A 14,032-nucleotide genomic window follows, 5' to 3' on the forward strand; every position below is an offset into this window, starting at 1 on the left:
TGAAATTGCAAATATGATTTAATAAGATAAAATGATAAAGAGAGTAATAATAATTTTCGTTGTTTAGTCATTTTTTCAGACATGAATGACTATTCATGGCCCCATTTGGGGGTTTCTTGGCAAAGATCCTGGAGTGGTTTGCCATTTCCTTCTCCAGCTCATTTTACAGATAAGGAGACTGAGGTAAAAGGGTTCATTGACTGGCCCAGGGTCACAAAGCCAGTAAGTATCTGAGGTTAGATTTGAACTCAGGTCTTTCTGCCTCCAAGCCCAGTGCTCTATGCCCTGCCTAATGCCATGGAAAAGGAAAACCACAAGTGGAGTTTTCTTGGCAAAGATACTGGAGTGGTTTGTCATTTCCTTCTCCAGTGCTTTAGGCAAACAGAGATTAAGGGACTTGCTCAGGAACACACAAATAGTAAGTGTCTGAGGCCAGATTTGTCCTCTGGTGTTCCTGACTCCAGGTCCAGAGCTCTAACCATTGAGCCATTTATGATGCCTGCCCAACAACAACAACAGCAACAGCAACAACAACAACAGCAGCAACAGCAACAGCAACAACAACAACAACAAGGCATTATAAGTCCTGGCAAAGAGAAAGGTGTGGGATTCGTAAGCCCTGAATTCTAGTCCCTACTTCGTCACTCTGTTTGTGTATGACCTGGGATGAGCCATTCGCTCTCAGTGGACCTGTTTTCTTTCCCTAATAGGTTAGAATAATCTTTAAAGCCCTTTCCAGGAGTAAGAAGCCATGCAGCAATGAGAAGACTACTGCTGCTACTAGATATAAATACTTTACACCTGCAGTGCTTTACAGTCTACAAATTACTCTTGTATACACTAGTTTACTTACCCTTTACAAGAAACTAATGAAGCCGATGAAGCTAAGAATTGCATGCCCACTTTATGGAGGAGAGAGCCGAGGCTCAGAGATATCAAGTGACTCACCTCGTCACACAGTCAGTTAAGTGGCAAAATCAAAATACACACTCTAGAAATCCAGGCTTCTGACCAGTATTCCAACCATTACACAACAATGCATGTGCTTTTGTCCGCCCCCATGCTCATAAATTTTAAAGAGCAGCAACCAGGTCCAAAATCTCTCCCTCAGTGCCTATTCTCTGTAAGGTAGAATTGCCAAATTGTTCATTTGTTAACGACACTAAACACAACACAGATGGGGCAAGGCATTCTTTGGTTTTCTTCCCCAACAATGACTTGTACCATAGGATCAGAGACTAGAGCTGTCAGGGATGGGCCACTGAATTCAATCCCCTCATTTTACAGATGAGAAAACTGAGGCACAAAAATATTAAAGAATAAATATTAAATACTAAATTAAAAAGTAAATGGCTGAGGCAAGGTTTGATATACCTGACTTGAAATCTAGGGCTTTCCACAACACTGGGTTACTTCTCATTCAAAGGCTATCAAATGGGGCAGCTAGGGCAGTTAGGATTGAGATGGGTAGTCCTGGGTTCAAATCTAGCCTCAGACATTTCTTAGCTATAAGATCCTGGGCAAGTCACTTAACTCCCATCACCAACCCTCAATACTCTTCTGTCATGGAACCAATACACAGTATTAATTCTAAGATGGAAGGTAAGGGTTTACCAAAAAAAAAAAAAAAAAAAAAAAAAAAGGCTGTCATATAAATCATACACCTGCTTTCATCTTGCAAGCATCAGATTCAAGAAAGCCGTCCTCTTCATTCATTGTCAGCTATTTTGTTGTTCCATCATTTTCAGTAGTTACTGACTCTTTGAGACTTCATTTAGGTTATCTCAGCAAAGATCCTGGTGTGGTTTGCAATTTCCTACTTCAATTCACTTTACAGATGGGGAACCTTAGACAAACAGGGTTACATGACTTGCTCAGGGTCACATAGCTAGAAAGTAACTGAAGTTAGATTTGAACTCAAGCCTTTCTGACTCCAGACCTAGTCCTCTCTCCACTGCCTAACGCAGTGGGGAAATAAAATTCCACATGGGGTTTTCTTGGTAAAAATCTTGGAATGGTTACCATTTCCTTCCTCAGCTCATTTTATGGATGAAAAAACAGAGGCAAACAGGGATAAGTGACTTGTCCAGGATCACACAACTAGAATCTAAGGCTGGATTTGAACTCAGGATAGACCTGGCACTCTATCTACTGCACCATCTAACTGCCCCTATTCAACACCAACCTCGAAGAGTCTTCCTTCTCTGAAAAGAGCCTGTCACCTAGAAAATGTTGACCGATATTAGTTTTCATTTCAGGACACTGAAAAATAGATGAACGTGCCCTATCATCCTGTCAGGATGTTAATTCATGTAGTTATTCTCTTTATGGCCAGGCAAACAAAATGCCATCCCACAGAGAAGGCTTTTTTCGCCCCCCGAGCCAGCTGAGGCAGGTGATGCTGGGAGCACATGGAAGAGAAATGCTGGTTCTTCTGCGTGCAGAGCCCGTCTCCCCCTCCTCCAGTTCCACAGATCCATTTCGGTGACTTTATCACTCAGTGTATTCCCACAACATCCTCGAGAGGAAAGAAGGATGCAGGTACCGTCCCTCGCCCCTTAATTAGGAAGGAACTAGAAGCACAGAAAAGACTCGGGGAGACAGGACAGAATGAAAGGCTCGGAGATCACCTCATCAAGACTCAGCTTCCTGAGTTCAAACCCAGCTTCAGACGCTGACTAGCTGTGTAACCCGGGTCAAATCACAAAACCCTCTTTGCTGCAGTTTCCTCATCTGTCAACGAACTGGAGAAGGACACGGCAAAGGCACTCCAGCATTTTTGCCAAGAAAATCCCAAATGGAGTCATGAAGCGTCAGATGTGACTGAAAACAGCTGACCGACAACCATCATGTTCTAGATGGAGGAAGCTGAACTCCCAAGAAGTCCGTTAAGGCACTTGCCCCAAGGTCACCACGGCGCCGGATGGCAGAGCCGGGATCAGAATCCGAATCAGGTGATTCCAAATCCACTGGCTTTCCACATGACTTCCTCGGGGTCACCCCACAAGTCAGGCGAGGGTAGGAGCTCGCTCCCAGGAGAGAACCTCGCAATGCTTTCCTGAGCGCCTTCAGGGCTGAATCTGATCCAACCCTTCGGTCTGGCAGGCTGTGGGCACGCGGTACAATTTACATACTTAATGCCAGCAACAGACACGTGCCCTGACATTTCTCCGTGGCCTGATGTTTTCATTTCCAGTGGGGAAAAAAACGCATCGGTGACATGAACTTAGAACTATGGCAACTGGCTGTAGAACTGTTCTGCGCTCTCCGAGGAGGCTATTCACCAGGGACAGGGTGTACTTTCTCACACTGAGGAAGAGGTAACGAGGAAGCACGAGCCCCAGGAGAGCATGACTCCGTAAGCCCTTCTCGTCTTCATTTTTCCACCAAGTTTCAACACAGCAATAAGGAATAAGAGGCACTATTAGCAAGAAGGCAGTGAGGAGTGGGGAAAAGAGGGCTGGCTTTAGACTCCAGTTCTAAGCTCTCTTACTTAATAAATGATAGGATCTTTGGATAGTACGATGGAGTGAGCAGGGGACTAGCAATTAGGTAACAGGACCCAGATTCAAATCCCACTTCTGATTCTTACTAGCCTGGGCAAGTGCCTTAACCTTTGTAGAACTGAGTTATAAAAATAAGGTTCTTGAACTAGATGGTCTTTGAGGTTCCTTCCAGTTTTAGATTTAGATTAATGAGCTTATGATTCCCAAAGTTATTTTAGTTCTCCAGACCTCTGTTTCCTCATCTATAAAATGATGTCATTAGATTAAAAGACCTCTAGGGTCACTTTCGGTTCCAAGTCTATGATTTATTTATTTAACTTATTGAATTTAATTTTTTAAACCCTTACCTTCCATCTTAGAATCAATACTGTGTATTGGTTCTAAGGCAGAAGATTAGTCAGGGCTAAGCAATGGGGGTTAAGTGACTTGTCCACACAGCTAGGAAGTGTCTGAGGCCAGCTTTGAACCCAGGACCTCCCATCTCTAGGTCTGGCTCTCAATCCACTGAGCTACCTAGTTGCCCCACCAAGTCTATGATTCAATGATTCCTTTTGTTGTTGTGAGTCGTTTCAGTCATGTCCAACTTTTCCTGACCCTATTTTTTTTTCTTGGCAAAGATTTGGTTTCTTGGCAAAGACATGGGAGTGGTTTGCCATTTCCTTCTCCAACTCATTTGACAGATGAGGAAACTGAGGCAAACAGGGTTAAGTGATTTACCCAGGGTCACACAGCTAGTAAGTATTGGTGGTCATATTTGAACTCAGGAAGATGAGTCTTCCCAATTCAAGACCTGGTCCTCTATCTCTGTGACCTAGCTGCCCCTAAATGATTCTTACCAAAGACTAAATCAATATGGCCCCCATGAAAGCCTTACTAATAAGTTTTCAAAGGGAGTTAAGACTTCCAAAATTCACACCCATCCCATAGAGCTCTGGGCTTGAAGTCAAGAAAGCCTGAGTTCAAATCTTGTCTCAGATTCCTACTAGCTATGTCGCCCTGGACATACTTAACCTCTTTTGCCTCAGTTTCCTCATCTGAAAAATGGGGATAATAATCATAGTACTTACCTTCCAAGGTTGTTGGAAGGATCAAATGAGATAATAATCAGAAAGTGCTCAGCACAGTGCTTGGCACTATATAAATTATATCTACCATCATCATCATCATTATATCATTGCCTTTCTACAGATGTGGAATGTTTCATATGCTATCACTTAATGTCAATGTTACTTTTGTCAGTAGCTTTTGTTGAATTGCTTTGCTTTGTTATTAGGGAAGATTCAATGGTTAATGAGAGAGGTATATTTGGAAATGATTATTGTGTAAAAACCAAATCATCAGTAAAATTTGTTGTTGGTCTTTAGTCGATTTTTAGTGATGACTAACTCTTAATGACCCCAATTTGGAATTTTCTTGGCAGATCCTAGAGTGGTTGGCCATTTCCTTCTTCAGTTCATTTTACAGATAAGGAAACTGAAATCAAACAGGGCTAAGTGACTTACTCAATGTCACACAGCAAGTAAGTACCTGAGGCCAGATTTGAACTTAGAAAGATGAATGTTCCTGACTTCAGACTGGGGGCTTCATATCTACAGCACCACCCCAGTATCCTAGTAAAACTTACAAATGAATAAAACCATCTTGGCTTCTTAATCACTAAGTATCTCCTTGGTTTCCCTTAGGAAAATCAGTATTTGGCTTCCTTTGCTTCTATCCATAGTTTCCCCTTAGAACGTCATACTTAGAGCTCTGCTTCTAGAAAGATCCTAACATTGCCTAAAAGCTGTCAGGCTAATAACATCTTGAATACAGGATCAGCTTCAAACTTAGGCCCTAAAACGGTTAAGACAACCCTCCTTCCCTCTTTAGAAGGCCTCCTTCTTCCAGGGACAGGCTTCTAACTGTATAGTACTTCCATCTTAGGAATGGGACCTCCTTGCAAGTGGGAAAACACTTGAGGGTCAGGGGATTTTAGCCAGGCCTATAGAGTCCATTTAACTGAAAGTATAAGTGAAAGGTAAGATATGGGCTTGTTTCACCATATATAGGCTATATCCCTTGTTGTTCCTTGGCCCCTAGATCCTCCCAAGTCTAGGAAATGAATGGAACTCTTCATCCGCCACTTGTTCATAAATAAACACGGTTGCTTCTAGACACTGCAGGTCTACGGGTTTCTTTTTGGTTAGACTATCAAGTCCATGTGGGTCCAAATGCTAGACTTTTCAAATCAGGTTCTTTTGATCTTCATCTAAAAAGCCTAAGCTTTTTTATTTTTTCTGGATTCAAATCTAATTTTATTTTTTTAGAAAAAAATTTTTCCATGGTTATATGATTCATGTTCTTACTCTCCCTCACCCAATCCCCGCCCCCAGCCGATGCGCATTTCTAGTGGTTTCTTCATGTGTCATTGATCAAGGCCTATTTCCATATTATTGATAGTTGCACTGGGGTGGTCGTTTAGTGTCTACATCCCAAATCATGTCCACATAAACCCTGTGTTCAAATAGTTGCTTTTCTTCTGTGTTTCCACTCCTGTAGTTCTTCCTCTGAGTGTGGGTAGCGTCTTTTCCATAAGTCCCTCAGAATTGTCCTGGGTCATTGCATTGCTGCCAGTACAGAAGTCCATTACATTCAATTTTACCACAGTGTATCAGTCTCTGTGTATTAATGTTCTTTTGGCTCTGCTCCTTTCACTCTGCATCAATTCCTGGAGATCTTTCCAGTTCACATGGAATTCCTCCAGTTTATTATTCCTTTGAGTACAGTAGTATTCCATCACCAACAGATACTATAGTCTGTTCAGTCATTCCCCAATTGAAGGGCATACCTTCATTTTCCAGTTTTTTGCCACCACAAAAAGCACGGCTATAAATATTTTTGTACAAGTCTTTTTCCCTATGATTTCTTTGGGGTACAAACCCAGCAATGGTATGGCTGGATCAAAGGACAGACAGTTTTTTAGTGTTCTTTGGGCACAGTTCCAAACTGTCATCCAGAATGGTTGGATCAATTCACAACTCCACCAGCAATGCATTAATGTCCTAATTTTGCCACATCCCCTCCAGCATTCATTACTCTCCCCTGCTATCATTTTAGCCAATATGCTACGTGTGAGGTGGTATCTCAGAGTTGTTTTGGTTTGCATTTCTCTAATTATAAGAGATTTAGAACACTTTCTCAAGTATTTATTGATAGTTTTGATTTCTTTATCTGAAAATTGCCTATTCATGTCCCTTGCTCATTTATCAATTGGGGAATGGCTTGAATTTTTGTACAATTGATTTAGCTCCTGTATATTTGAGTAATTAGATCTTTTTCAGAGTTTTTTATTATAAAGATTTTTTCCCCATTTGTTGTTTCCCTTCTGATTTTGGTTGCATCACTTTTAGTTGTACAAAACCTTTTTAATTTAATGTAATCAAAATTATTTATTTTACATTTTGTAATTTTTTTCTAACTCTTGCTTGGTTTTAAAATCTTTCCTTTCCCAGAGATCTGACAAGTATACTATTCTGTGTCTGCCTAATTTACTTATAGTTTCTTCTTTATATTCAAGTCATTCACCCATTCTGAATTTATCTTGGTGTAGGGTGTGAGATGTTGAGCTAAACCTAATCTCTCCCATATTGTTTTCCAATTTTCCCAGCAGTTTTTGTCAAATAGTGGATTTTTGTCCCAAAAGTTGGGCTCTTTGGGTTTATCATAGACTGTCTTGCTGAAGTCATTAAAATCCTAAGCTTTAAAGCCCTAAGAGTCTAAGCATGTAGAAGTATGAACTGGCTATAAATCAGACATCATAATAGAGCATCAATGGAGCAACCAAGAAAAAAGGCAAGAAATCCATCCATTCTTAAGGATATCACCAATGATTTAAAAAGTCCTCATTAAATGGAGATATGAGGGCAAATTAGCCTTTTTTTGCATTTTGTATATGCATTTTGTATGCATTTTGTATTCACAACTGGACCTAAAACAATGCCACCAGCACCATCAACGAAGTTCTCCCTTTAGTCAAATTTGAAGCCACTGAAAATGACAGCAAGATGCCTTTCGACAAAATGGCCTGTGACTCCAATTCTGGATACCTTCCCAGGGACCTAAAAAGGTGCTAGACAGTTCTCTCAGAGAATAGCAAACTGTTCTCCATCCTCCAGATTTTTAGCAGTACTGTTTATCACTCCAAAGAGTCCACAGCAACACACAAAGTTCTTTTAGGGACAGATAATGGGTACAACAGGTCACCCAATTTGGGGTCAGGAGAGACCTGAATTCAAATCTTGCCTTATATACTTATTGTGTGACTATGAGTAACTCATTTAACTTTTCTCAGACTCAAGTTTCCTTAGCTGTAAAAATGGTACTGGGCAGCTAGGTGGCACAATAGATAATAGTGTAGATTATGGAGACAGGAAGACCTGAGTTCAACTCTAGCCTCAGACAACTTACTGTTGTGAGGAGGATCAAATGCTGTAATCTGCAGTGGCTATATATGCAAACTTTAAAGTGCTATATAAATGATAACTATTATCATTATTTATTCTTTTAAACCCTTAATTCTGTCTTTGAATTGATTTTCAGGTAGAAGAGCAGTAAGGAATAGGTCATTGGAATTAAATGATTTGTCCATGGTTGTGGGGCTAGATTTGAATCCAGGACTGCCCATCTCTATGTCTTGTTCTCTATCAACTGTGCCATCTAGTTACCCATTATCATTCTTTTAAAATAATGTCTAATAGAATTCATAGGTACCCCGCAATCAGTCATCCTTGGTGAGGGTTCAGACCTCCCATAACTGAGTGTTCCTGGTGCTTTCACACATCCCCAGAACACATTACCCAATGATCCTCCCAGATCACGTATACCTTAGTTCCAGGAAGTTTCTGTCAATACATGGCTACTACTAGTGCTGAAATCCTAAAACCCAAACATGAATCCAATTAGGAGTGTCTCATTCCTACTTGTGCCCATTAGTATATGCCACCTACACCTTAGAACAACAAAGGAAAAAACATCCTGGAAAACAAAATTGGTGTTCATTGACTGGGTAACAGCCAAAGAAATTATGGCACATGAATATAATTAAGTCCTCTTGAGTATTTTTTCCATAACAACTAGTTTTCCTGTCAGCCAAGTCTACCAATTTTTGTTTTCTTCTTTTGCAGGAGAGTGGAACAATGGCAAGAGCAATCTACTTGGAGTCTGTTACTTACTTCCTATGGGCAAATCATTCCCACTCTCTGGGCCTCAGTTTCCTTATTTGTAAAATGAGCAGACTGGACTAGATAGCCCCTAAGTTCACTTCCAACTAGAAATCTGCGAGTAGAAGTCTTGGTTCCTAGCTTTTCCTGGTCAATTACTTATTTCAATGTCATGATAAATAAAATTTGCAACCAGTAGTTTCCTTTTTGATATATGTATATATATATAGTTTTCTTAAAAAGAAAAGAGGTTGTTGATATCTTGTGTTTTTACATCACCTCTATTTCCCACTGTATTCTTCCTCTCATTCCCTCCCAGAAGGTATCCTTTATGTTGAAAGGTCCCCAACCTCTGCAAATAAGAGGAGAGAAGGTATCTCCCCATGTCTCTTCTTTGGGGCCAAAGTCATTGTAATTCGTTTCATTCAGTTTTATTGTTTTTTTGTTGGTTTTTTTTTACATCGTTGTAGCACTGTGTGCATTGTTTTCCTGTTCTGCTTACTTGATTCAGCATCAGGTCATCTAAGTCTCCCCTGGCTTCTGTATACATCACATTCATCATTTCTTACAGTATAGGAATATTCTATTAAATTCATATACCAGAACTGATGGACCCATTCCCAATAGGCATCTATGCTGACTTTGTTTCCCAGGATGTCTTTGATCAACAATTCCATAGCAATTTACTTTTTTTTTTATTTTAAACCCTTAACTTCTGTGTATTGACTTATAGGTGGAAGATTGGCAAGGGTAGGCAATGGGGGTCAAGTGACTTGCCCAGGGTCACACAGCTGGGAAGTGTCTGAGGCCGGATTTGAACCTAGGACCTCCTGTCTCTAGGCCTGGCTCTCAATCCACTGAGCTACCCAGCTGCCCCCAATTTACTTTTGATGTATCATGAAGCAAGAGAAGGTGGAGAGAATTCAAAAGGAAAAGAGGTCTTCTAGCAGACCAGAAATGTTGGGAGGGCTAGGAAAGACTGTCCCTCTCATTGGACTACCAATTTAAGCAGAATGAAGAGACTGTAGGTATGATGAAGAAGTGATTCTAGAATCATCTTTGGTGTGGAGACATGCACACACTAATAAAAACACCAGAATACAGACTGATGGAGAAATAACAAAGTCTTACTGCCCTTCTCATGGCCAATCATAGAATGGCTGAAAAAAATCCCATACTATTTAAATTGATTTTCTTTAACTCCTTTTGGTTTTTGAATTAACATCCAATTCAATTTTGTGATGCTACTCCACTATCCTGAACTTGGAGTTAGGAAATAAGTTCAAATCCAGTCTCAAACATTTATTAGCTGTGTGATGTTGGGCAAGTCACTTAACCTATGTTTGCCCAAGTCTACAGAATGAGAATTATGAGCATCTACCTACCAGGGTTATTGGAAAGATCAAATGAGTTAATAGTGGTAAAGTATTTAGTACAGTGCCTAGCACATAGCTAAGACCTAAGTAAATATTAGCTTTTATTGTTGTTGTTCTTGTTATTATTACTTGTGTCAACTAATTCAAACAAAATTAATTAGGGTTTGGGGGGAAAAAAGATCCACAATGATTTGTCATTGTTGAGTTGTTTCAACTGTGTCCAAACCTAAGTGACCCCATATGGGATTTTCTTGGCAAAGACACTGGAGTGGTTTGCCATTTTCTTCTCCAGCTCATTTTACAGATGAGGAAACTAAGACAAACAGGGTTAAGTGATTTGTCCAGGATCACAAAGCTAATAAGTATTTGAGTCTGGATTTGAACACAGGAAGATGAGTCTTCCTGATTCCCAGTCCAATGGTCTATCCGCTGTACCACCTAGCTGCCCTTCTCCAATGATAATATAAATGAAAGTAATAATAAAATGAATAAAATAATATTTAATTATAATGACCAATTTTTTCTCCAAAAAAGATGAAAAAATGCAGCCACTCTTTTTGTTGGGGGGAAATAGGAAACTATGCATATGGAATGTCAGATGTGTCATGGAAGTTGGTTTTGCTTGGATATTTTTCTTGATTTCTAGGGAAGGCTTACTAGAGATGGGCAAGAGGGAGTGTTGATCTTGAAATGAAGATGTAATTATGATGCAAAAACAAAAGGCATAAATAAAGCTTTAAAAAAGCATAATGGGAACTCTAACATAATTAAAATATTTTTTTAATTGGCAGAATGCCTTTCCTTGTTATCTTTGCTAATATATAAATACATAACCATCTGTGATAATCAGGGTAGGGTACTATCAGTATGGGGAATTCCCTCCACCAAACAGACTTTGAACAGTCTACAACTTAGTAAATAAGTTGTTGGGAGTTGTCAAAAGATATAACTAAAGTTAAGTGACTTAGTCCAGGGTTATAAAGCTAGTAAGTTTCGGAGGCAGGACTTGAATATAGTTCATCCTGTCTCCAAGCATAGCACCAGGATATGTTGCCTCCATTCAAAAACAAATTCTTACTTTCTGTCTTAGAAGCAATACAAAGTATTGAAGTCCTGGTTCCAAGGCAGAAAAGCAGTAAGGGCCAAGCAATGGGGGTTAAATGACCTTCCCAGGGTCATACAGCTTGGGAGTGAGTTGCTTCCATTTTTGAATGCAGGGCTAAAGAATTATCTGAATCAGAGACAGAAAAAGAATTATCTGGATAGAGAATTTCCTATTTGTTTTACACCTGCTGACCAATCTTGTGAATACTCTCCATGTGCCTAACACCAGCGAAAGGTGCAGAGAACAAGGCAAAAGCTAATTTTTCAAACAATGAAGGGTTAAAATATTCTAGGATATAAATATGCTAAATTACCTTGATTACATTTTTTCCTCACCTTCTCCTTTCAGAATCCCTAGTTTTCTTCAAAGCTTCAATCAAGCACCACCTCCTGATGCCCTGAATTACTAGTGCCATCTCCCACAAAATTATCTTGCATTTGTCTATATTTGTATGTGTATATGTTGAATTCTCAAATAGAATAAAAGTTCCTTGAGAGCAGAGGCAGTTTCAATTTTGGCATTACAAGTAGAACATTTTAAATATTTAATAAATGCTTTTTAACTGATGTGATGGGGCATTAAGTAATCTATGCAGTAAGAAATGATGAAAAAAGAATTCATAGAAATCTGAGAAGATTCATTTGAACTGATGTGGAATAAAGGGAATCAGAATCAAGAGAACAACATACTCAGTAGAAGTCCTGTAGAACAAATAATGAAATGTGTTTTCCCACTCATGACAGACAGGTGGCAGGCTACTTGGACTGAAGTATAATACTAAAGTATTGTATTTGGTGTCAGGTACAGGCAATGCATCCAATTTTTTTTTCTTAATTATTTTTGTCACAAGAAAAGTTTTGTTCTAGAGGTAGAATTTGAAATAACTGGAATGTAAAGACAAGGAATTCAAATAAAATGTATTTAAGAAAAAGCAAGATGGAAGAGAGGGGGGAAAGGGAGGGGGAAGAAAAAGGAGAGAGAAGGAAGACAGGGAATGGAGAGGGGAAAGAAGAATGGGAAAAAAGGATAGAGGGAGAAGATAAGGGAAGACAGGGTGGGAAAGGGGGAGGAAAAAGGAGAGAGGGAGAGGAAGTGGGGGAGGGAAGAAAAAGAAGGAAGAGAAGGAGAAAGGAAGGGAAAAGAATAAGTAGAGAGAGAAAGAAGGAAAGGATAAGGGGAGAGGATGAGGGAAGACATAAAGAGAGACAGAAAGGAAAAAGAGGAGGGGAAGAGATGGAAAGTGGAGAGTGGGAGGGGCAGGAGAGAGTGAAGAGAGAAGCAAAGAGAGAGGAGAGTATCTAATAACATTATCACATGATGAGTTTAAAAGAAAAATAATTCAAGGAGGTGAACAAAGTCTATTGTTATCATCTTTACTTAGTAAATAGGGAAGGTTTTATTACCTAAGGCAAGAGCAGATTGGGGACAATTAAAGATAGGGTTGATAATTTTAATCTTTAGATTGTTCTAGCTATTCACTATGCTGCTACTAAGAAGCTGTTTGCAGCAAGTTTATCCACTCAATGCTGATCTGAGAAGATTTATAAAAAGCTTCAAACAGATTTCCTCCTTGGGGGATAAAAATCTGCCTACTGGGCAAGAACTCTGAGCCTAGTGGTAGGTAGAAGCTGCAAAGAAGTAACTCTAAGCTTGAAAAGCTTCCCAATAGGCAAAGCTGCCTGAAAGGGAAATGGGTTGCCTCTGGAGGAAATGGTTCCCCTCTCCATTGAGGTCTTCAAGCCAATTCTGGATGACCATTTGTTATTTGTTGTAAAATGAAATGATCACTGAGGTTCCTTTTAATCCTTGAAATTTTGTGATTTGTGGGTACAAGAACTTCAAAGACAATTTTGACTTTAACATGCAGGGTGAAAATAATTCCATTTCTAATGTACAAAATCAGAGTTATCAGTGCTCTAAACAACACATATGAGTCTGACAGAACATAAATTCTATGGCTTCCTCATTTATATAACATCTAACCCTTGACTGGTAATAATTCTTAGAAGCAGAACAATAAAAGTGCTGTTAAAGTCCATAAACATTAAATAAGTAAGCAAACAGGAACATGAAAAATAATGAGCAAGAAATCCAGGAATCAAGGAAGTAACAGACTCAATAGTTCATTGATAATGCTTCAGCCATCCTGTACCAAATGCTTTCCACATAGGGTTACTATGTAATGTTACTTCACTGTTATCCAAAAGAACAATTACATCAAATGACTTACCATGTTTGTGGATGAATGCAAGTCCCTGTAGTATCTGATACATGATATTCCTAATAGCTGACTCAGGAAACAACTTGTTTCTGTATTAGGTAGAAAAAGAAAAATCAAGTTATAAGGCTGGGTTAACAGACATATATTATATAAATATATTCTCTGTTCCTGAATCCTTATGATAATATTAGGCAACAAGTTAGGACAAGTTATATAATAGAGAAACACTAGAAGTCTTTCCATTAATATTAGGGGTAAAGCAAGAATGTTCATTGTTACTATTATTTGCTATATATCCAGATAGAGATAAGATAAGAATAAGAAAATGCAGGAATAATTTAAAGGAGAAGAAAAAATGATATCACTTTAAGCAGATAATATGATGGTTTATATTTAGAGCCCTAGAGATTCAACTAAAAACTAACTGAAATAATTAACTTTAGTAAAGTAGTGAGAGATAAAATAAATCCACAAAGCAATCTTTTTGCACATTATACATCAGAAAGAGATAGAAAAAGAAATTTCATTCAAAATGAATTCAGAATTTATAAAATATCTGGGTTACTTACCACTTACCAAAACACTGAAGAGTTGTATGAATACAACAAAAAACTTTTTACAAAAAT

At 39.0% G+C, this 14,032-nt stretch overlaps 1 protein-coding gene across 1 annotated transcript in view; it reads right to left on the minus strand.

Moving 5' to 3' along the window:
- CILK1 (ciliogenesis associated kinase 1) overlaps positions 1-14,032 on the minus strand; it is a 73,300-nt gene that overhangs the window by 31,900 nt on the left and 27,368 nt on the right. The window contains exon 4 of the mRNA XM_044673407.1: positions 13,416-13,495. Within this exon, the coding sequence (XP_044529342.1) occupies positions 13,416-13,495 (80 nt within the window). The remainder of the gene's footprint in view (positions 1-13,415; positions 13,496-14,032) is intronic.

Source organism: Gracilinanus agilis, chromosome 4, assembly GCF_016433145.1.
Source record: "Gracilinanus agilis isolate LMUSP501 chromosome 4, AgileGrace, whole genome shotgun sequence".
Taxonomy (NCBI): domain Eukaryota; kingdom Metazoa; phylum Chordata; class Mammalia; order Didelphimorphia; family Didelphidae; genus Gracilinanus; species Gracilinanus agilis.